Consider the following 24,934-nt stretch of genomic DNA (forward strand, 5'->3'; position numbering starts at 1 on the left):
ATATCCTTTCCTCCCGCTGTTTGTTTTTCCACAAAAACCCTCTGCAGATTCCCAAAGCCTTCAGATCATTGGCCTCCTCTGTTGGTCTTTCCGTGCAGGATATCCAGGAGCATGTTAGGTGTGGATCCTGGCGTGGAGGAGGCCCCCGGCCAACAAATCACTGGCTGTTACCTCTGACAGGCGTCCCTGGGGGGGGGGGGGGGGGGGGCTGTGGTCGCAGCGGGATTGTAAAATGACTTCCATTCATTACGCTGTCATTTAGCAGCGAGGCATGATTCAATACGGCCCCCTTTAGCTGTAAGTGAATTAGGAATGCTTGATGCAGGCTCTTAAAACAGACGTTATCTCTCCTCTTTCTCGGGGCGAGTCCCTCCAGCGTTTCTTACAATATCAACATCAACACTTCAGGACTCGCCTCTCACGTCTGCTTTCATCACTTTCCTCAGGACCAAGACGCCTGATATCGTGGTGCAGGAATGGCTTCTCAACCCGGAAATGAGTACAATGTTAGTACTTTTGGGCCTGAAATAAGGTCAGTGGTAAACACAAGCTGAAGGGGGTTTCAACGTGTTCTTCTATGACATCAAATGTCAGTACCGTACTTTTCGGACTATAAAGCGCACCTGCATATAAGCCGCAGCAGCTAAATTGTCCGTCTGTCTTGCTCTCGTTCTGTCTCTCGGTTCCACTTTTACTTTGGCGCGCTACTAGTGCTGCGTACCGGTACGCCAAACCGGTACTGGACTTGTAAAAAGTTTCGGTTCAAGTCCGGTTAAAACCGGAACGTCGGGAACCGGTACTTGGACTCGCAAAAAAACTAGCACTTACGTATATTCTGGTGTCTGTGGTTATTTAAACATTCCCTGATAAACGTTATTCAGCGTCAATAAATGAGTGCTAATCCCAGTGTGCTCAGTGTACAACATCACATGTCATTTCACCTTCGATTCACGGTTTGAAAACGTAGCATTTCGCCACATGCTAATGCTAACCGGAAGTGAAGAATTTTCAGAATAAAAGTATTAAGTTAATAGTGTGAACTTCCGGTTTTTTCAGAATAAAACTGATTTAAATTAAATAGTGTATTTAATTCAAAATTACGCCATATCAACATTGATTTTAATTTCTAACAGTATGTATGTACATCACTATGTATGTAGTAGACAGTACAGTACACTCTGACTGTCGTCACTACAGTGTAGCCTATACTGTATTATATAGTAGGTGTGTAACAGTGTAATGCGTATAGTCTACTCTACACTCTACCTTTCAGCAAAGTGTTAGGGATTTAGGCTCAGTCAGCTCAGGGACTGTTTGGTTACTTTAGTTTGGTAAATGAAATAAATGTTTGAACTTTGTAGTAGTTCACTGTAGTTGCTGTCATAAGTCATTTGTAGACTAAGTGGCAAAAAGTGTTTTTTTACATTTGTACTTTGTAGAGAAATGTAGACACAAGTTGGATGGGAGCACAATAAACGAGTTTGAATTTGAGTTGATTATGAGTTAATTTTCAATTGATAATTAGCTCACAATAAGTTCACTTTAGTTACTCACACAACTTGACACAAGCCATGGGTTCAGGTCCGGACTTATAAGTCCGGACCTGAACCTGAACCTCTGGACTTGAGTCCGGACCTGAACCTGAATGTGAGTCCAGGTACGCAGCACTACGCGCTACCTGTCTCACTCTTTTCCGGCCTCCAGCTTTTCCTGCTGGAGCCCGCCGCTTAAAGGTGGCGGGCGCGGACCGGTCATAGAGCCCATAGTGTTAAAGGTGGTTAATTTTACCTGTAAAATCCATAGATTTAGGAGGTTCCCTAGTGGCCGTTAGCTGTACAAAAAGAATGGGGGGAAAAGTCGCGGCTTATAGTCCGAAAAGTACTGACTGCACGGGTGGGTTGCCATGGCAATTCTGAATCACCCTCTCATCAATGTTGACCTTTTAACCAGTTTACAGAGAGTCCACCCACATATTGGAAGAGGCCTGTGAACACCTGGAGGCACTGAATTACTTTATCTGACTCTATGGCTCTTGTGACCGAGAGTTGACCGGTCACAAAACCCATAATGTCAGCAATGGCTGACAGTTCCCGTTCCCCAAGACAGATAACAGACTTCGGCTTCGTCGTAAAACGTCAACAGGCCGAAAGGTCAAATATCTTAGGAGTAAGGAAAATTATTCTTTGACACTTAGGAGTAAAGAGAACATTATTCCCTCACAATACGTATCACAGCCAGGATCAAAAACACTGTTCAATAGAGAACACTTTGAAAACGCAGAAACAAGCAGTTACGGAGCGTCCACACTACAGCTTCAAAAAAAGCTTGGAGCTGGGCGTGTCTGGAGCTTGGGGATTTTATTCAAGCAACGTGACCAACAACCAATCACATGAATCTCCCGCCCCCGACATACAAAGCAAAAAAACCCGAGGATTTTATGCGAGCAATATATATATATATAAACTCCCCAAACAGGCGAAAACCTACCAGTTTCACCCCCTGTCTCTGCCACCTCCCTCCATGCCTGGTTCCTCCGGTTTGTAAAAACCGGGTGATTTGCCCACGGCGATAGTTAGTTTCTCCTCCATCTTTTTTTGAAATATAGAAATGAACGGCGGGATATCTCTCCCAGCTTAGACGTGGTTTGATTGGCTTGAGCGGTCAGATTTTCAGAAACGGGATTTGATTGGCTGGCGCTGGCTACGCCGGAGACGGACCGCTATGCTACCCACAATTCAGTTCGGCGAAAAGCGAGGCTACGTGACGTCGCCCCATTCAAAGTAGGCAGACGCGTTGGAAACCGTTTTTGAAGCTGTCGAAGCTGTAGTGTGGACGGGCCGTTAACGAAAAGCCAGTTTACAGCTAATAAATATAAAGTATGATAGAAATCAAACAGCAAATATTCTGTAATGGAAAGATTGCATTAACTGCTTGACCAGCGGTTTTGTGAGGCACGGATAGTATCTCCCAAATCTGGTTTCAGAAAATGGCAAATAATGGCATGAAAGCACAATAAAGTGTTTTAAGTGGTAGTTCAATTGATTGCAAACATCTTTTAAAAGAAAAGGCAACTCAAAGACAAAGGGTAACATTAATTCATGCTACATCTATCTACTTAAAAGGTGTATTCCTCAGTCAATAACAAGACATTGTCAACAGCTTCCGTATTAGGATATGAAGGTTGATATATTAGGAAGTTATACAGCTTCAGGAAAACGGCCTTCGTATAGAGGAAACACCATCATACGAGTAAAACAGGTCTTGTATATGCATTAGCAACAGTCCATCTGCCTCTTAAGGCCTCCCTGTTACCTCAAACACCATGGAACTACTTTCTGTGCAACCTGCACCAATCAATACACTGTTTTTGAGAATCAATGCTTCAATGTTTCCCAACACACACTTCCTGTCCGCGTCCTCCCACACACTGTACAGCTCGTTCAGGACACGCGGTGATTGCTGAGAGCCTCTCACATGATTACAGGTGTTGAGGCTGAGCTGTTGAACCAATCAGGACAGATTAAGGTTTGTTTACATGTCGAGCTGAAGGGAAAATCCCCACGGGCAACGATCAAGATCTCCACGGTGATACGGCACTACGATAAACCCAGTTCCCGTCATCACATATTACCTTAAATCTGAATATCCGTCTATCGATGTGTGGACACTGAGCGGGGGTTTTTCATAATCAATGACATCTATTCAGCTTTTACAGAATAGAAGCTTGATAAAGATTTGATTTATTGGTTTGCTTATGTGCTGCAAATCCATTCTTTATTAAAGTCGTTTTATATATAAAAAAATGTGTTTTCTAGCCTCTAAAATACTAAGTTTCTCCATTTTATAACACATACTGACTGAGATGGAAATATTTGACCATTTTCATTCCACACTATAATCCCATTAATCTGGAAAATACTTCATAGATAATTAAATAAGTACATGAATTGTTACGTGCAGTCCCATTGGATTTGGTTTGACTTTTAAAGATAGTTTGATCAGAGCAACGCTAAATGTCTCCAATAAGATTCATGTTTTGTTTGTTTGTTGGTTTTTGCAATGATGTATTTGTTATGTTTCTGGTAAGTCATTGATGAGTTTGTTAAAATTAAGATAAATCAATAAAAATATTGTTAAAAAAAAGAAGAACATTTTAATGTGAGGTGAATGCAGCGCTGGAGGGAAGTGTATTTAGACAGTTGGGGGGGGGGGGGGAGAGGGGGTAGCGCTGTACTGCAAGAACAGCTAGTGCCGTTACCATAGTCACCCATCTCAGGCTAGTTCATCAGGACAACAACAGAGCACCCCCCCCCCTCCCCCTGCACCCAACACACACACCTTGACTGAAACACTTAGACGAGAGCTCATAAAACCACAAACACACACACACAACGTGCAGGTGTACACGTTAAGCATCACTTAGGACCAGCTGGCCTTATAAGGGGGGGGAGGGAGGGGAGACAGAGAGCGGTGGGGGGGGGGGGTGTCAAACTGATGGTGTTCACACCTTTAAGAGGTTTGAAGGAGGAGGCTTTCCCACCCCATACAGAGCAAGATTAGCAGGTGTGTGTGTGTGTGTGTGTGTGTGTGTGTGTGTGTGTGTGTGTGTGTGTGTGTGTGTGTGTGTGTGTGTGTGTGTGTGTGTGTGAGAGAGAGAGAGAGAGAGAGAGAGAGAGAGAGAGAGAGACAGCTCTGCAGGCTGTGCGCATCTGCAGTGTGAAAGAAAAACAAATCAGTGGATGAGAGTGAACCCTCTTACCCCTGAGCGTAGACGCAAAACGAAGGGAGGGAGGGAGGAAAGAAGAGAGATAGATATGGGAGGAGAGGGCGAGAGAGACACAGCGCAGAAAAACAAGGACTGGAAAGAAGTCCTGCTGCACAAACTTCCACTGATTTCAAGGATCACATGTGAAGCAGAATGCAGCAGCACAGCTCGTACACAGGGGCGGACACAGGACTGATGAATACACGTTTTTAAATAAAAAGGACATTAACGTGTTCTAAAGCCAGGGCTCTATAATGCTCCATTTCCTTTTCCTAACTTTCAAATGTATCGTTGCCGCCCTACTCATTCTCCACATTGCGTATTTGAAGCTGGCGGTCTGATTTGAACATGGAGACATGTCACAGTAGAGAACCTGAACATCAGCAGAACATGTCCTCTTAAACTGCAAGCCACGGCATTGCTACATGGATTGGCTGAATGTGTGACGATGAACACAAATGTTGGGTCTTTAAAACCAAGATGTTCAAATGACCTAACTGCCATTTACCATCAGCTGATATCCATGACTGGTCTCTGTGTCATATTTATCATGGCATCAATATGCCTTTAGTTTAAAGCTTGAATCTATTTTTCCTCGGCTCGGTGTGTGTGTGTGTGTGTGTGTGTGTGTGTGTGTGTGTGTGTGTGTGTGTGTGTGTGTGTGTGTGTGTGTGTGTGTGTGTGTGTGTGTGTGTGTGTGTGTGTGTGTGTGTGTGTGTGTGTGTGTGTGTGTGTGTAGATGTATAGGTGTGTGTAATTGACGGCTAACAGACTCACTTGGCTCACTTCTCAGTCATATGACAGTTCTCAAAATAAATTGAACCCATCAGGTTCACACACACACACACACACACACACACACACACACACACACACACACACACACACACACGTACTAAATTATGCAAACAATTGGAAACTACGCAAACTTAAGCACTTTAAATGGTTTTTCTTTTGGATTTAACATCAAAAACATATTAAATGTGAAAGAAAAACCATTTATATTTTGTTATATTGTAAGTTTGTAAAGTGAAAGGTAGATATGAGTTTAAATGGACCAATTTGTATGTAAATCCGTGATCAAAGTGTTTCGTTGCTATGGGAGAATTCAAGAAATCCAGTATCACTGACGCATCTAAGCCTGAGCTCTTATACTTTGAGCTTTATCATATGGATATATTTATATATTACTTCAGAGTATGGGAAAGTGTGTATCGATATCAGATGCAAGTTGGGTCTCAACTAAATGCTTAAAAGGGGTGTTCAAAATGTGGAAGAAAACTGAACCCAAAGACCTCACAATGTAAGAGTAATCCGCCCTGCAGACTGTAAACAGGAAGTAGTTTCTTTCTTTCCTTATAAGACACAAACGATGTTTCTTCAGCGAGGTCAGATCACGCTAACGGCTGCGAGTTTGACCCTCAAATTACAGGATGCTTTTCTGAAGAGTAACCACACACAGCATCACAACAACTATTCTCTAAAAGCCTGCGTCGTTATGTGATTTCTACCAAATACATTTCTCTTTAACTCAGAGCAAGGCCCGTTTGATTTAAGGCTTTGTAAATGCTTGAAATTAATGCGTTATCAAGATCTGCATGACATTAATGCACGAGGTAATTAATTTGAGACTTGAACAAGTGCAGAGTCAGAAAACTCTCAAAAGAAATGCCTTGATTACAAAGTGAGGGTAATCAACAAAGAGAGGGACTGCTTTTTGGATAGTTTAGCGAAAGCCTGGATCATGTGACAATGTATACCTCAACATTTCTGAAGAGGTTTCTACTTTGAACAACTTCTACACCTAAAAAACAATTATAGGATTATCAAAAAACCCCAGGATGCTTTAAAGGTCCCATGTCATGCTTTTCCGGTTCTTACCCATCCCGCCCCGAGCGAGGATTTCTCTTTTCCATTGTTTGCTTCCTGCAGGGTTCTTACACCTTTTCCAAAGTCAAAGTCAAGCACTTTACAAGGTGCATGTTCCAGCTTTTCAAGCATCTTACAGCTGTTGTAAATTACATATATATATGTACACATACCCAAAGGATTATTTCCCTACCTCACATTAAATCAGATGTTCTTTATGCTATAACCAACCAAATGTGTGTTTCGTGATAGCCTTCTACACGAGGATGAAAAATTAAAGAAAAGAACACTAAGTTTAATATTTCAGAATGAGTGACCCATCTGTATGTCTGAGCCGAAATAAAACAATCAGCCAAATAACTTTTCAATACATTATTGATTACTATTTTTGAGGTACTTTTAGGTTGGCAGTGAACATAAGTCAGAGGTACATGGTGTACTTCTACTCCACTACAGTTCAGAGGTACATGGTGTACTTCTACTCCACTACAGTTCAGAGGTACATGGTGTACTTCTACTCCACTACAGTTCAGAGGTACATGGTGTACTTCTACTCCACTACAGTTCAGAGGTACATGGTGTACTTCTACTCCACTACAGTTCAGAGGTACATGGTGTACTTCTACTCCACTACAGTTCAGAGGTACATGGTGTACTTCTACTCCACTACAGTTCAGAGGTACATGGTGTACTTCTACTCCACTACAGTTCAGAGGTACATGGTGTACTTCTACTCCACTACAGTTCAGAGGTACATGGTGTACTTCTACTCCACTACAGTTCAGAGGTACATGGTGTACTTCTACTCCACTACAGTTCAGAGGTACATGGTGTACTTCTACTCCACTACAGTTCAGAGGTACATGGTGTACTTCTACTCCACTACAGTTCAGAGGTACATGGTGTACTTCTACTCCACTACAGTTCAGAGGTACATGGTGTACTTCTACTCCACTACATTTCAGAGCTACATGGTGTACTTCTACTCCACTACAGTTCAGAGCTACACTGTGTACTTTTACTGCACTCCATGTATTGAATACCTTTAGTTACTTCACAGATCTGGATGAATGATGTGAAATATAATCAAGTGTTGAATCAGACTTTAGTTCCACCTGGAGTAAATCCACCAGCTACCCTGCAGTCTACAAAGCCATTCAGACTATCTGCACCTTCACCAGCTTTGAGAACACTTTCATGATCAATCATTATAAAACATATCATATATATTATTCTGAAATGGACCAATCTGCACAACGACTACTTTTACTGTCTTTCACTATATTTAGATGAGAATACTTTTCTACTTTTACTTGAGGAACATTTTGAATGCAGGACTTTTACTGTAACAGAGTATTCCTACACTCTGGTACTTCTACTTTTACTCAAGTACAAGATCTGAGTACTTATAATTTCACTACAAGATCTGAGTACTTGTACTTTTACTCAAGTACAAGATTGAGTACTTATTCCACCTCTGGTAGTGTATTAGTCTGAATTGTAGCCACAAAATCACGAAGAGCTGCATAAAAATAGACTCACAATGGTAACAAGTGGAAAATAATATTTACAAATGTGTCCAATGATTTGTAGGTAATTCTACTACTGGCTTATACATCTTCAAAGGAAGACTGTGTTCATTCTACAATTACATGGGATTAAAGCAACATGTAGTTTTACTTGTATAATACTTCAATTTTATATAAAAGACAGTTTGTTTCCATCTGTTTTCAAATAAACAAAGTCTTAGCTTTCAGAATATTAAACTTGTTTCGGCAAATTCAGATGATAAATACAGCTTTGAAGCTTCGGCATAATTACAAGCGGAGAACGGACTAATGTAAAGTCACAGCAAGCATAACAACAGCCGCTGTTTCTCGTGAGTGTTTCCCCGGTACACAAAACGCAAAAATACACACACACACTCGCGAGCTTCCCCCAGACCAGTAATACAAACGAAAACGTGTCTTCGGGTCAATGCGACGTTTAGGCACGAAACATACTACCAGTACAAATACATTGCTTTCAAAATCGCTCTGTGTCGAATCAATAGATTATAATTCGTGACGATAACACGAAATGCCGTGAGAGCTTCATCCTCTGAACACCACACGATGGCGACTGTAACGCACATATTAACATAGGTACGCTCCTCTGAAATGATTGTCCCCTGCAATTATTATTATCCCTCATCGAGTTCGCTATTCAGCTCGCTAACGTTAGCTTAAAAAAACGTAACATGCAACGTTAGCCTAATCTAAAATGATCTTCTACGGCGTACCTTTCATGTGGCTCGTCAGCGCAGACTCTCCCATCGTTATTTTTGCAAACTTTGCAGGAGGCTACTCGTGGGCTTGACCCTCGTCTTAGCCATGGCTTGTATTTGTCTTCTGCTAGCCAACGCTCGTTGAAACTGAACCTCCTGGCACACAGTCATCTATCTCTCATCAGAATGCCCAGGTCACACGTAACACAAACACCTGCAGGTCGCCCGCTCAGCGCGGGAAGGCCGCAGCGGAGCTGTTTTATGTAGAAGCGAAGCAATTATTTTCTTTTAATCTAAAAAGCGAACTATTCAGTCAGACAGCAATTTATTGTAAAAGTAAAGCATTTACATTTTCAAGCACTTTATCTCAATTTCAAGCACTTTCCCAACCTTGAAAACACCACGTAAATGTTCAAGCATTTTCAAGGATTTCAAGCACCCGTACGAACCCTGTTCCTGGGTTCTGTGACGTGTGAAAACCCACATCAACAACAGATGACCGGATTGGCCCAAATGGACCAATCCGCGGAGCCCCTCACTCACCAGGATGCCTTGGCTAACTAGCAGGGAGTCCCATTGACTTGCAGAGAGCTCCCTGGTTGGTAATAGACGAGTTGTGATGGCGGAGAAACGCTCTCCGCAGACCCATTCTCACAGCGTTAGAAACCTTCTTCTTTCTCAATATCAAGCCACACTTATTGTTTTGACTTCGGCTGTGAGTGTGTGTGTGCTCAGGATGAGTTTCGCTTGTTCTCGCTGTATCGCCGACTGGGAAACCTGTCCGCTCCTCGCAGCAACGAGCCTCGCAACGTCCCGACCAATCAGAGCACACTGGGCTCACAGGGAGGGGGGGGCAGGAGCTCCAACAAGCCGTTTAGGACAGAGAGTGAATATTTATTTATTTTTGATTTTGATATACTTTATAATCCCCGTGGGGAAAAATTTTCTCTGCATTTGACCCATCCTAGTGTTAGGAGCAGTGTGCTGCCATTTTGAACGGCGCCCGGGGAGCAGTGTGGGGAACGGTGCCTTGCTCAGGGACACCTCGGTAGCACTTGGTCTTGCCGGGACTTGAACTGGTGACCTTCCAGTTGCCAAGCCAAGTCCCTATCGACTTTGCCACCACCGCCCCGAATACACAGACTATACAGAGATGCTGTGAGAAACCAATGTGAGTTTGAATTACATTCTAGTCGACCTCAACAATGGAAATAAGATCAGTAGAAATGGCCATGACATGGGGCCTTTAAATTGAAAGCCAATATACAAACAATCATTTCCTACAGTACTTTTGTGAGTAACCCTGCACATCAGTACTTGGACATGGCTCCTCCAGTGTCTGGTCCTGCCTTTAAAAGGCCTCTGACAGATCCCAGCTGATCCCGCGTTACAGGAGCAGCTCAACGAGGATATCTGTGAGTGAAGTCACCAGAAGTTAAAATAGGGCCGATCCAAACAGCAAATCAGATTGTTGCTGCATGGCGTAACGAAGCTATGTGTGTGTCTGTGTCTGTGTGTGTGTGTGTGTGTGTGTGTGTGTGTGTGTGTGTGTGTGTGTGTGTGTGTGTGTGTGTGTGTGTGTGTGTGTGTGTGTGTGTGTGTGTGTGTGTGTGTGTGTGTGTGTGTGTGTGTGTGTGTGTGTGTGTGTGTGCGTGCGCGTGCACATCAGTATTCACCCTGTGCTGTCTGCAGGATCTCATCTCTCAGCTCCTGATCTGCCCACTTCCGGGCAACGCATGTTTTATGTGTATCCCTGTGTGTGTGTGTGTGCGTGTGCGTGTGTCTGTGTCTGTGTGTGTGTGTGTGCGTCTGCGTGTGCGTGTGTCTGTGTGTGTGTGTGTGTGTGTGTGTGTGTGTGTGTGTGTGTGTGTGTGTGTGTGTGTGTGTGTGTGTGTGTGTGTGTCTGTGTGTGTGTGTGTGTGTGTTCCCCGTCCATTCCCTCTTAAATAAACCACATTTCTTTGCAGTGAGGAGGTTTACCCAAACGGCCTCAGCGAGCTATCGAGGCATGGGAGTCACGGGGGACATATTTCAGCCTCACGTGACTCTGAGGGACCTGAAGACCTCTTCTGATCGATGCGATCTTAAACACGGCGAGTGTCTTCAATCCATTCAGCAGGCACAGTATGCATTAGAGACACACTGAACAGCAACGTGCGTTCACCTCCTGGGTGGCTGGATTTCCGCAGAAGTATTCTAAGCTTGTTTTGACCATAATCATTTTAGTTTTTACTTTCCAAGACTATATTCAAATATTTGTTTCAAGCCAAACTGCTTTCCAAAAGTCACTTTTACAAAATGACAGGCCAGTTATAAACAAACATATAACTTAATTTCACATTAACTGACTATCATTGCACTCTTTTCACTTTAAAAACAAGCTCTATTTGTCTGTTTTGATGCAATGCACTCATTGTTTACATGAAAAGCACAACAACAACAAGATCCAATTTATATTAAATATCTTTTCAATGTGAATTAGAAAATGGCAGCGGGAACCTAACCTCTAACGTTAGTCGAGTATCAGCGATTAAAGCCTTTTTAATTGGATATTAAATGAAACGTTGTGAATCTGTCGGAAAGCACACACATACAAACAAACAAGTAAACAAACTACAGGGATGTTTTTGCTCGTTGGACAATAAAACTGTAAAGTATGTTTTTCATCATTTCATGGTGTCGCTGCTGAAAAGAAAACTGTGACACACACACGTCTAAAGTAAATGAAAAAGCTGCATTGGCAAGCTATGAGAGGTTGTAAGGGATACTTGGGAAGATAAGAGGCGAGGAGGAAGCACTTAGGAAGAGAACCCCAACCGTTCATTTCCCTCAGCAGAACTTATTGGCTTCCTGTCCTGAGGTCACGACCCCATTGTCCGCAGCTCTGAGAACACACACCATAACGTACACTAAGCAAACGGAAACCATTGTTAAGTTCTGCATGGAGCACAATAAACATCCCGTACCGGCTGTTCTAATGGAGAGGCGTGAGAACTAGTGGCGCACGATAATTATCGGCCCGATATTAGGAATTATGACGTCATCCCGATAAACCTGATACAAGTATTAATAGCCCCGATAATATACAATATATTTTTTGGGTAAAAAAAGAAGAAGAAAGTTCTGCGGTGTGGGTGGATTGGGATGAGGGGCGCTTGTTTTTCACTCGGCTCCTCCCGTTTTGCCAGTAGTGTGGTATTAGTGGATTGGGATGAGGGGCGCTTGTTTTTTTACTCGGCTCCTCCCGTTTTGCGAGTACTGTGGTATTAGTGGATTGGGATGAGGGGCGCTTGTTTTTCACTCGGCTCCTCCCGTTTTGCCAGTACTGTGGTATTAGTGGATTGGGATGAGGGGCGCTTGTTTTTCACTCGGCTCCTCCCGTTTTGCCAGTACTGTGGTATTAGTGGATTGGGATGAGGGGCGCTTGTTTTTTTACTCGGCTCCTCCCGTTTTGCCAGTACTGTGGTATTACTGGATTGGGATGAGGGGCGCTTGTTTTTCACTCGGCTCCTCCCGTTTTGCCAGTAGTGTGGTATAGTGGTTTAGGAAGAGGGGAGTTCTTCACAAATCCAGCGCTCCCTAACGCATGCCTGGCTGTGACGTAAACGGTGTGCGGCCGTGAAGCCAGGACAGCAAACAAACATGTCGTCGGTAGTATGGGACTATTTCAAAGTTTCAGAGTTAGATAGTTCGCTTGCTATTTGTATTAACAGATGCAATGCAGAAGTTCCACGAGGAGGGAAAAGGCAACGAGCTATAATACTTCCAACCTGATCAGTCACCTGAAACATCGCCATGGCTACGATGGTGTGTTAACAGCGTACGAAGACGCCTGCGCTGCTAAACTAGCGGCGAATCCAAAGCCAGCTGCAAAGGCACCGGGGCTTTCACCGATCGACGAGGCTTTTGAAAAAGGCAAGAACTTTGTTTGGGAAAATAAATATGGTCACTTTGAAGAGAAAAACTGTTCTTGGCTTTGTTTTGTTCATAGTAGTAATGCTCATGTCATCTGCTCACTACTAGTCTCTTTGTACCACCAGGTGTGCAAAAACGACAGGTACATTTAATATATAAATATATTATATTATTATCGGTATCGGTTTCAAAAAACCAATATCGTGCATCCCTAGTGAGAACTATAAGTGAAAATCAGCAACAATAATCATTTGAATGTCGAGTCAAATGTTCATGCTTCTTATCAGCGACAGGTATCTTAATTCTGCTTCTGGTTTTAGACGGAGGGTGAAAAGAGGTGCTGCAGACCAGGCAGTATGAGAACAATGAAGAACTTTTTGAACATTAAAGCATGGAGACATGTAGAGACACTACAGACTGATATACACCTGAACATCAGCAGGAGAGGACTCTTTAAAGTAGAGCCACTACATACTGATATAGACCTGAACACCAGCAGGAGAGGACTCTTTAAAGTAGAGACACTATATACTGATATACACCTGAACATCAGCAGGAGAGGACTCTTTAAAGTAGAGACACTACATACTGATATAGACCTGAACACCAGCAGGAGAGGACTCTTTAAAGTAGAGACACTACATACTGATATACACCTGAACATCAGCAGGAGAGGACTCTTTAAAGTACAGACACTATATACTGATATACACCTGAACATCAGCAGGAGAGGACTCTTTAAAGTAGAGACACTATATACTGATATACACCTGAACATCAGCAGGAGAGGACTCTTTAAAGTAGAGACACTACATACTGATATACACCTGCACATCAGCAGGAGAGGACTCTTTAAAGTAGAGACACTACATACTGATATACACCTGCACATCAGCAGGAGAGGACTCTTTAAAGTAGAGACACTACATACTGATATACACCTGAACATCAGCAGGAGAGGACTCTTTAAAGTAGAGACACAACATACTGATATACACCTGAACATCAGCAGGAGAGGACTCTTTAAAGTAGAGACACTACATACTGATATACACCTGAACATCAGCAGGAGAGGACTCTTTAAAGTAGAGACACTACATACTGATATACACCTGAACATCAGCAGGAGAGGACTCTTTAAAGTAGAGACACTACACACTGATATACACCTGAACATCAGCAGGAGAGGACTCTTTAAAGTAGAGACACTAGATACTGATATACACCTGAACATCAGCAGGAGAGGACTCTTTAAAGTAGAGACACTACATACTGATATACACCTGAACATCAGCAGGAGAGGACTCTTTAAAGTAGAGACACTACATACTGATATACACCTGAACATCAGCAGGAGAGGACTCTTTAAAGTAGAGACACTAGATACTGATACCCACCTGAACATCAGCAGGAGAGGACTCTTTAAAGTAGAGACACTACATACTGATATACACCTGAACATCAGCAGGAGAGGACTCTTTAAAGTCAAACAGCTTCTCAAACAGGCGGATTTGCTTGTATTCTCTATTGCTATATAACATTCACCTAATTATCTCGAGGTTTTTAACAGTTAACCCTTTGATATCTTGTCTTTCAGAAAGTTCTGATAAGTTTAGTTGAACTGCTTCACTCGGGACAAGCTGAGGAATAATGACACCACTTTTAGACTAGCCTCACTTCTACTGCGCAATTGTGTCTACCACCGCGTCTCGATTTCACTTTCACAACAAAAGCTCTAAAGATAAACTCCATCAGACGGTGGTTTGGTAAAAGGCAACTCAACACACACTCTTTCAGTAGCTAAACCCCAGGAAGCACGAGGGGGGGCGTGAGCTGTGGAAACTCAAAGTGAAGGTGAGGAGGGAGACTAGCATTCTGATTGGGTTTCTAGATCCTTGCCATACAGTTGTTTCTAGCTGTCGCTAACATATCTAGCCAGGCTGCCATCATGTGGCTTACAATATATGAAGTCATCAATCAATATTCTAGTTAATGAAATAAAAATCAACAGACACGTTTTGGAAACAAATCCAGCTTGTCCTGTGTTGCTGGTAGCTCTGAGGGAAGAGATCTGGATGTTTTTGCAACAGACCACAAACAACACGCGAGGGGCAAACGTTGAAAAGTGATCCGTTTCCTGTTTAACGCTAAAACCATAACAACACACAATTTGTCCACTTGATGAATTGAACGTGTGGTGGTGGGTCAGGAGGGGCCTCTCAGGGCGCGGGGGCTAGTGCTAACAGGCAGCCTTCTCCGGTACACACTGTTCTTATGCATGACCACCTCCTCCGGACACACACACACACACACACAGACACACACAGAAAACATGCGTTGCATGGAAGTGGGCAGATCAGGAGCTGAGAGATGAGATCCTGCAGACAGTACAGGGTGAATACTGATGCACACACACACACACACACACGCACACACACACACACACACACACACACACACACACACTACCACCCAGAGACACACACAGGCACCTACATGGTGGGCCACTTCAAACACATTCCACAGCATGCACAGCATTGTCGGAAAGTGCACTCCAGCGAAGTATCTGATCGGGCTACACACACACACACACACACACACACACACACACACACACACACACACACACACACACACACACACACACACACACACACACACACACACACACACACACACACACACACACACACACACACACACACACACACACACACACACACACACACACACACACACACACACACACACACACACACACACACACACACACACACTTGTCCTAATTTAACAAATCAACACCAGTTAAGATAGGAAACTATCAGTGGAGTAAAGTAGGTACATTTAATCATGTACTTTACTTGAGTATTTCAATGTTATTCTTCTTTGTACTTCTACTTTAGTTTCTTCACAGATGGATGAATGATGTGAAATATAATCAAGTGTTGAATCAGACTTTAGTTCCACCTGGAGTAAATCCACCAGCTACCCTGCAGTCTACAAAGCCATGCAGACTATCTGCACCTTTACCAGCTTTGAGAACACTTTCATGATCAATCATTATAAAACATATCATATATATTATTCTGAAATGGACCAATCTGCACAACGACTACTTTCACTGTCTTTCACTATATTTTGATGAGAAAACTTTTCTACTTTCACTTGAGGAACATTTTGAATGCAGGACTTTTACTGTAACAGAGTATTCCTACACTCTGGTACTTCTACTTTTCCTCAAGTCCTCCCACCTCTGGAAGCTTATCAGCTGAATTAACCGGCATGCTTTTGGACATTTAATCATGTTATCAGGGCGGAAGATTCTTCAGGCTTTGAGGTGTGTGGAAGCAGCATACACTCTGTGGAAAGCATACATAACAACACATGCACACACACATGCACTCTACCCTTTTCCAACAGAGCTGTGCTTACAAGCCTGAGAGGAACGAGAAGGGGGCAAGCCTCCCAGTTGCACAACTTGTTTTTCAGAAAACTGCTGATAACTAAAAGCCAAAATCAAAACCAACCAACACAAAAACTCAACTTGAAGACGTTCTCTAGAGAGCATTTAGCAGATTACAGCTGCTTCAAGGTTTATATATCAATACTACTTCCTCTTTCCCAGGACTGAGGAAGTCCTAGAATGAAGATTTTTAAGTATTTTTGGTTGTTGCCTTGCGTAAACATCTCACGAGTGCCAAATATGGTCACTTCCCAGAGAAAATCAGGAACCAGAAAGCAGCCAATGACATGGAGAGGAAGGAGGGGTCCCAGCAACCCTGTCTCATAAGACCCCTTTAAGGGCCTCTGTTCTGTCTGCATGACCTGTGTAAAGTAGCTAGGACATTTCTTTTAACCCCGCCCCCCCCACCACCCGGGAGCCATTTTTAACCAATAGCCCCTAAAAGTGTCCTTAATGAAACACAAGAAACACTAAACATGTTTTTAGAATTGTTTTTCCGATTCATTCTCTACTTATAAATTGGCTTTTTTTTTTTACTCCATGCTCACCCGCTATGTTCGTGACATGTTTTTGTGGACTTGTGCAACACGTCATCTAAAAGCACTGAGCGCAAATCTCAAAAGTACAAATGTAGGTCAAAGGTTAAACCGCTGATAAACAGGTACAAAAATGTATCCTCTGTATTTTGTCAGCTGCTATTCTTTATCTGTAATGAGTGTTTTCCATCGAGACGTTCATCCATTCTAAGGAAGATAACAGTATTGTTGCCACATGGGTAGATGTATTATCTAAGCTTTTAATAACACGGTCATTCTCTCATCATTTCTCTACTCCTACAATAATAGCCTATACAATTCTGTACATTTTACAGCTGGGAAATAATTGTATGAATCAAGGCGGTGTATTTCTATAACCTGGGTCAATTCAATATTTCTTTTTTAAACACATAAAGACCAATATTCTGGATTTTATTAATCTATTTATCCTACTATAATGAATGACCCTGGACAAATGATTTTACACGGTTGATTGTACTGTTTGTATGGCAATAAAAACAGATTGACTATTTTTGTTGTCAATAAAAAATATGTTATCAGATTTTTCCTCCATTTAAATGACTGATTTAATAATACAGCAGCAACCAGACAGAATGGCATCAATTGAAAACACAATATATATATATCGTATCACTCCACTGTATCATTATTAAGATCATTATGGTTTACAGCGGGATCATTATCTGCTCCTCCCTCTCTGGCACAGCATCGCCGCACTGTTTACATTAGAAAATAAAACCTTAAATCATTCATTTAAATACAGAAACACACAGAAAAGCCATCCTGCGTTGGGAACAGACGCCCATGCTATCTGCTACAGAGCCATGGAGGATAATCGAGCTCGTGTAAAGAGACTTCTTAGCGTCAGAAACTAATTTGTTTACGTCCAGGCTGCAGCAGCGCCGTGTGTGTGTGTGTGTGTGCGTGTTGTTTTTGGAGTGTGTCTGTCGCCATGAGAGGCCTAGCAGCGCGCACACAGGGCCAAATCCTGCTCCTCCCAGTTTAGCCTCGCTGCAGCAGACCACACTAGTCCAGATTCAGAGACTAATCTGGCCCTGGGGCTCCGGCACAACACGGGCCGCTCAAACATGGAGCTTTAAGGGACGGGGGGGGGATTATTCAGTACATGTACACAGGAATATCAATAATAAGCGCCAAACTACGCATACGCAACAACTGCCATCACTAGCCCCTTAATTAGACCCTGTTTGGATCTTTTACGCATGCGTAAAAATGGAGGCGAGAGTCCCGTGACTACAATTTTAATTGATACGAAAAAACAATAATAAATACTTCTATTTTTGAAAGCATCATAACATTTCAGAGACTTGAGAACGACATCAACTAACTTAACTTATAATATTCAAATAATAACAGTATTAGTTTAAGTCTGTATAAAAATAGGGTTATTTGTTTGTTTATGGTGTTTTTATTAATTAGACTTGTTGTTAGTTTACTCATTATAGAGGGATAAACTAACACAAGTGATAATAAGATAACTAACTTAAAATGGTTTACAATATTCCAACAATAATATTATTATAATTTTAAATCGATGTAAAGGGTTATTGGGATTGTTTATGGTTTCTTTATTCGACTTTATGTAAGTTTATCACCCTATAATGACACATCTAACATCTAGATTTTACGCGTTTTATATCTGTATTATGGTATTTCCTTAAGGTAAACAAATAACTAAAATGGTTGCCGAAACACAATATTAAGTCAAATAAACAAGGAAATAGTCAAATATGTGCCATGACAAACAAACAGCAACAAAATATTAAAAAAATAAGTACTCACTTTCTCCACTGATTAGTCCACACTGGCATATAATGCAGGTGCCGATGATAAAAAACACAATTTGTGCTCTCAGCTTGAGCGTCCACTGGCTCATGTTGACAAGCTGTGCTCTCCTCTGGAAGCTTCTCAAAACAAAAAAATCTTGAGGGAGAAATGTTAATTTCACCCCAAAAATAAAAGGTGTTGGAATATCAAAAGTATTGAATAAAATGATTAAAAATTAAGGTCCTCAACGTTGCCCCCCCTTGAGCCGGGGGGAGAAATACATCTAGTATCTTCCCAGCCAGCAAGTTGGTGATGTGTGTGAGCCCTGGCGCAAATACAGACCACTAAATAACGCGATCTTGGCTTCTGGCAACACATGTGTGAGTAAAGATGTTCATTTTCCTTAAGTGGAGGCGACAGTCCACGTTCATCTGGTTAATTGTGGTTAATTCCCCTGTAATGCACTGCTCCAATGAGGGACTTCAAAAACAAGTATTTTCCCTCTGCACACGTCCTCTTGAGTTCCTGCAGCTGGATATCACCCAGAACCAAAAGGCAAAGCAAATATCAGGAGTTTGGAAGTCCACAGGTCTTTATATCCCCCCTGGTTGCTGGTATCTCAGATGGAAACACATCCCAGGAAGAGGAGCTACGTGCAGGAAAAACGTGCAGCTTTTCCCCACTACGACCTTCCTCTGAACTCCTTCACCCTCGCTGACCACCACCACCACCCGACAGCCATGAAACGACCAAACGGGAGAAGGAAAACAAAGAATGTAGGGGTGGTTTCCCGTCTCCTTTCCCCCATGCACCGTGAACAAGGAGGAAAAAACGCGTTCAAAATAAAGTGAAGAAACTCTCCCACCACGCCGCCCCGATTCTTTTTCCCAGATTAACGTGGGGGGAAAACAAGCTCGGTGTTAAAATATTAAATTGAAGAAATGTAAAACACACGCGTGTACAAAGTCAGTATTCCCGAAAAACGATGAGGTAAACACACATAAAAAGGACTTTAGTGTAAACAACTTGTATTCCCGGTCCGTGTAGCGGTGTCTCTCCCTCAGGTTCCCCCTCTTTCCGTCTCTTTTCTCCGCCAGTAAACAAGTCCTGCCAGTCACCTCAGCTGGGCCGCACATGGCGGGAAGGAAGACCCGGAGCGGAGTGCCGGAGCTCCGGGAGCCGAGCGGGCTGGATCCGGAGTGTCTGAGCCGCGGAGAGGAAACAAACCGGGGAGGGGGTTATCAATATATATTCAAGATTCAAGGCTTTTATTGTCATGTGATCATATAGATATGACAATGAACATCTGAGGTCCCAGGCTCCTCCAACAGTGCAACACAATAAAACTGATAATAGTGCAAGTAAATTAAATTAAATAGAATACATTGTGCAGAATAGTCTATATACAAGTAATTGGAATATTGATATAGGTTACAACCAGATGATTGTTATGGATGTTATTTCAATATATAAATGTGGTGTGCTAGACATGACAATAAATAATAATAATTATTATCATAATATTAATACCAATAGTAATACATTATTATTATCATGAATAAATATGACATGTAATAGTAATAACAATAATAATAATAATAATAATAATAATAATAATAATAATAATAATAATAATAATAATAATAATAATAATACACATCAACACATTTAAAAAAATGATTTATTTGTGGTAGGATATGATAATTAAAATACAGATTCAAACCAAAAATAGTAGTAATAATAATAATGATAATAATAATATTAACATACATACTGTATAGCACATGTGTTCAGTTCATATAGTTGTACATTATAACAAAAGACAGTGATTTATTTCAGAATCAGACACTGGTTTTAGCACAGGGATATTGGGGTTATAGTCTCTGGTTGTATCACAGTTGCTCCGTTTGAGAGCAAAATAAAATAAAAAAAGATATTGAAGCATAAATGCAGAAAAAGGATAAAATAATAAAGAATAAAGTAGCATTTTCCAATCAACCCCCACAACGTGAAACAACTCAATTTATTAGATGAAGCAAAGAGGATCACTAACAATGTCCTCACCAACCAAGAACCTGCAGATTGGATCAACACTCAGCAAGATAACAATGCAACTATTTCACAACAGCAGATCGTCACGGAGCAGAGAGACTTTGGGAAACAAAGCTGTTGAGTTTCACAGAGCAGACAGTAAACAGTCGCCCTGCCGACAGGAAGTGAGGAAGGAACGCATAGTTCCCTCAGATTTGCATAGCAAGTATCCGAATAATGAAACCTGTCCGCTGCAGGGTGAGCTGCTCAACACCTGAGGCTGTTTGCTGTCCGAGCAAGTACAACACACTGAGTACATGTTTTATGATTTAACTTAGAATTAAGTATATTCGGCAAAATGTACTTACATTTCCAAAAGTTCCCATTTTGCTAAATATCTGTTTTCTGTGTTATATCAATTAAATATAATATTAATATATATGTGTATGTTCCTTTGATATTTTATTACTATTGTTTTACTTTTTAAAAAGTTGTTTTAATTTGTTTAATTTATTAATGTATTGAATTTGTTTAATTTGTTTAATTTGTTTAATTTATTTTATTGTATTTATTTTATTGTATTTATTTATTTTATTTATTTATTTTATTTTATTTATTTATTTATTTTATTTATTTTATTTATTTTATTTATTTTATTTATTTTATTTATTTTATTTATTTATTTTCTTCATTTTCTTCTATTTATTTTATTTTATTTATTTATTTTATATATTTTATTTTATTTATTTTATTTATTTTATTTATTTTATTTATTTATTTATTTTATTTATTTTATTTATTTTATTTATTTTATTTATTTTATTTATTTTATTTATTTTATTTATTTTATTTATTTTATTTATTTAAATGTACTTAGTTACTTTCCACCACTGTTGGTACAGTTCTCACTTTAACATAAAGCCAAAATAAGAGACACATGATCATTTGCTTCTTGTTTACCACATTATGGTGCATGTTATATGACAATACGTCGTTTTATATTCCACTAGTATTCAATTTAACTTTCTGTGTCAGTTATTCCTGGATTTGACTTGCACCACTTGTACTCTTTTCTTGCAATATTTAAATGTTTTAGTTTCGTGTCTCACTCTCATTGTTTGTTGCTCAGTTGGAGATGCCTGACACACTGCAGCCTATGACAATAACACCTTTAAATCTTGTCTCTTTGAGTCTTGGATCGTGGACGTTGTGTGTGTGTTTTCTCCGATGGTACGCTGCTGTTCTGGAGCTGTTGAGCAGGCTTGTTAATCTGAGGAATGTTGTTACCCGGTGAACAGAGTAAATGAGGTCTTAGTGAGATTAAATGTCACAGGTCTAAAGGACTAAGGCTCCAGGAATCTAGTCAAAACAGATCTCTCTGTGGTGGTCACGCTGTCTGACGCACACACACACACACACACACACACACACACACACACACACACACACACACACACACACACACACACACACACACACACACACACACACACACACACACACACACACACACACACACACACACACACACACACACACACACACACAGGCAATCTCCTCACACACTTCTTCTCAGGTACTGTCAGTGCTAGAGGAAGTACACAGATCCACAGAGTAAAAGTACTAATACCACACAAAAAATACTAACACATACTATAAAACTAACCTATCCCTACTTAAGGCTCACAAAATATATATTTCATCATGGTTTAAAATAGGAAAGATGTAAAAAACACAGATATATGATGACGAGAAAATCAATTTTGGAGTAGAATAACTTGTTGAGAAGTCCCAAACCTTTTTGATCTAAAAGATTCCTCTCTTTTTGAGAAACTAGCAGGATAAACAACTCTTTATTACACTTTTGATTGCTGCTTTTACTTAAGTAAAGGATCTACTTTGTCCATCTCTGCTTAAAGTCCAATTCTTTGTATGTTTTCTTAAAATGTAAAGAACTAAAGCTGTCAGATAAATGCATTGCAGTACAACTACAAACTTAACCTATGAAATATGCAGATGTAGAAGTACTCAGATATACTTAAAAGTAGAAGTACCAGAGTGTAGGAATACTCTGTTACAGTAAAAGTACAAGTTGTGCAACTGGGAGGCTTGCCCCCTTCTCGTTCCTCTCAGGCTTGTAAGCACAGCTCTGTTGGAAAAGGGTAGAGTGCATGTGTGTGTGCATGTGTTGTTATGTATGCTTTCCACAGAGTGTATGCTGCTTCCACACACCTCAAAGCCTGAAGAATCTTCCGCCCTGATAACATGATTAAATGTCCAAAAGCATGCCGGTAAATTCAGCTGATAAGCTTCCAGAGGTGGGAGGACTTGAGTAAAAGTAGAAGTACCAGAGTGTAGGAATACTCTGTCACAGTAAAAGTCCTGCATTCAAAATGTTCCTCAAGTGAAAGTAGAAAAGTATTCTCATCTAAATATAGTGAAAGACAGTAAAAGTAGTCGTTGTGCAGATTGGTCCATTTCAGAATAATATATATGATATGTTTTATAATGATTGATCATGAAAGTGTTCTCAAAGCTGGTGAAGGTGCAGCTAGTCTGCATGGCTTTGTAGACTGCAGGGTAGCTGGTGGATTTACTCCAGGTGGAACTAAAGTCTGATTCAACACTTGATTATATTTCACATCATTCATCCATCTGTGAAGAAACTAAAGGTATTAAATACATGTAGTGGAGTAAAAGTACACCATTTACCTCTGAACTGTAGTGGAGTAGAAGTACAAAGTAGCATACAATGGAAATACTGAAGTAAAGTAGAAGTATCTCATAATGATACTTAAGTACAGTACTTGAGTAAATGTACTTAGTTACTTTACACCTCAGTGGGAGTAGAGGTTGTTAAGTGAATGATGAATCCCTTAAAGGTGGGGTAGGTAATTTTGGAGAAACCAGCTTGAGTGCGCTAGAATTTTAAAATACACAGCCGGAACAAATCTGCCACTTCCTTCAGACTTCCTCACAGAGCCCCTCCTCCAACACACACAAGTTTGTGCCCCGAGGGAAGGCTGACAGGCAGGTAGGCCATCCAGTTACTTTAGCCCGGCCGGCTCAGAGGATTGGTCGTGCTTTTTACAGCGCCACGGCTTCCACAGATGAGTTTTTTTGATGTATTTTTTGTCAAAGCACTTCAGATATTCATTGCTATCGGATGTTAAGAGCATTCCATGGAATATAACAACAAGTGTATCTCGAGCCGGTTTCTCAAACATATCTACCCCACCTTTAATGCTGAGTCTGATGCAGCTCTACAGCCGCTGTACTACCACTCTATTTCAGTAGGTGGCACTAAAAATAACTCCGGACCATTCACTCATTTTCAATTCATGTTTAATAACAAAACAAATACATTTTCTCATAACTGCAACACAAATAAAAAAAAAGGCAGAAAAATAGCTGCCACATATTAATCTTAACTTGCATGTTGTCAAATGTCAGGAAAGGCTGTTTTCAAACACTCAAACATGGAGATTGCCTGCTTTTCTTTGTTTTGTATCAAATAGGAGTGAATATCTGTGGTTATCTACAAAACCAGACATTTGAAGACATATCGTGGACTTTCAGAAACTTGGGTGGACATTTTTCACTTTTTCTGGCATTTTATAGAACTGTCGTGTAATCGATGAACCTTGTATGGACTACATCTTTTACACATATAAGTCAGTATTCACCCCTTCATATCCTCTCATACAGAAGCAGGGGCTGCCACACAAGGTGTCCCCTGCCCAAGGTGGGTAACATTCACATACATTCACACACCGTTGGCCCTCAAGAGAACACGGTGATGTATCTTCATTACATTACATCACATGTTACTTGTTAGACGCTTTTATCCAAAGCAATTTACATACTCAGTACTGTGGGCAATCCCCACAGGAGCACTTTGGGGTGAAGTGTCTCAGGGACACAACGACATGCTGACTGCAGTGGGGTTCGAACCTGTGACCCCCTGATCCGAACACCAACGCACAACCCACTGCGCCACACACCGCCATCTTCAAAGTCAACTTTATTGTCAATCTTTCAGTTTGTGTACAGACAGAGAGATCGAAATACTGTTTCCCACAGTCCCGAATACAAAAAATACAAATAAAAACATGTATACAAATATGTATATACCTATATAGATATATACACAATCAAAAGACACATTTATACATATGTGCACGCATACATCAACTTGTTGACTCCAGGAGCTGGGATTGAACCGACAACCTTCCCATTGAAGGAACACGTCCTCACAGCCACAGTGGCAGAAGGCAGTC

The 24,934-nt window shown here is 41.1% G+C and overlaps 1 protein-coding gene across 1 annotated transcript in view; it reads right to left on the reverse strand.

Moving 5' to 3' along the window:
• LOC117442348 (insulin receptor-like) overlaps nt 1-19,794 on the reverse strand; it is a 125,169-nt gene extending 105,375 nt beyond the window's left edge. The window contains 1 exon segment of the mRNA XM_034078341.2: nt 18,639-19,794. Within this exon segment, the coding sequence (XP_033934232.1) occupies nt 18,639-18,732 (94 nt within the window). The 5' untranslated portion in view covers nt 18,733-19,794.
• Nucleotides 19,795-24,934: the final 5,140 nt, after the last annotated feature.

This window comes from Pseudochaenichthys georgianus, unplaced genomic scaffold (genome assembly GCF_902827115.2).
Source record: "Pseudochaenichthys georgianus unplaced genomic scaffold, fPseGeo1.2 scaffold_414_arrow_ctg1, whole genome shotgun sequence".
NCBI classification, from domain to species: domain Eukaryota; kingdom Metazoa; phylum Chordata; class Actinopteri; order Perciformes; family Channichthyidae; genus Pseudochaenichthys; species Pseudochaenichthys georgianus.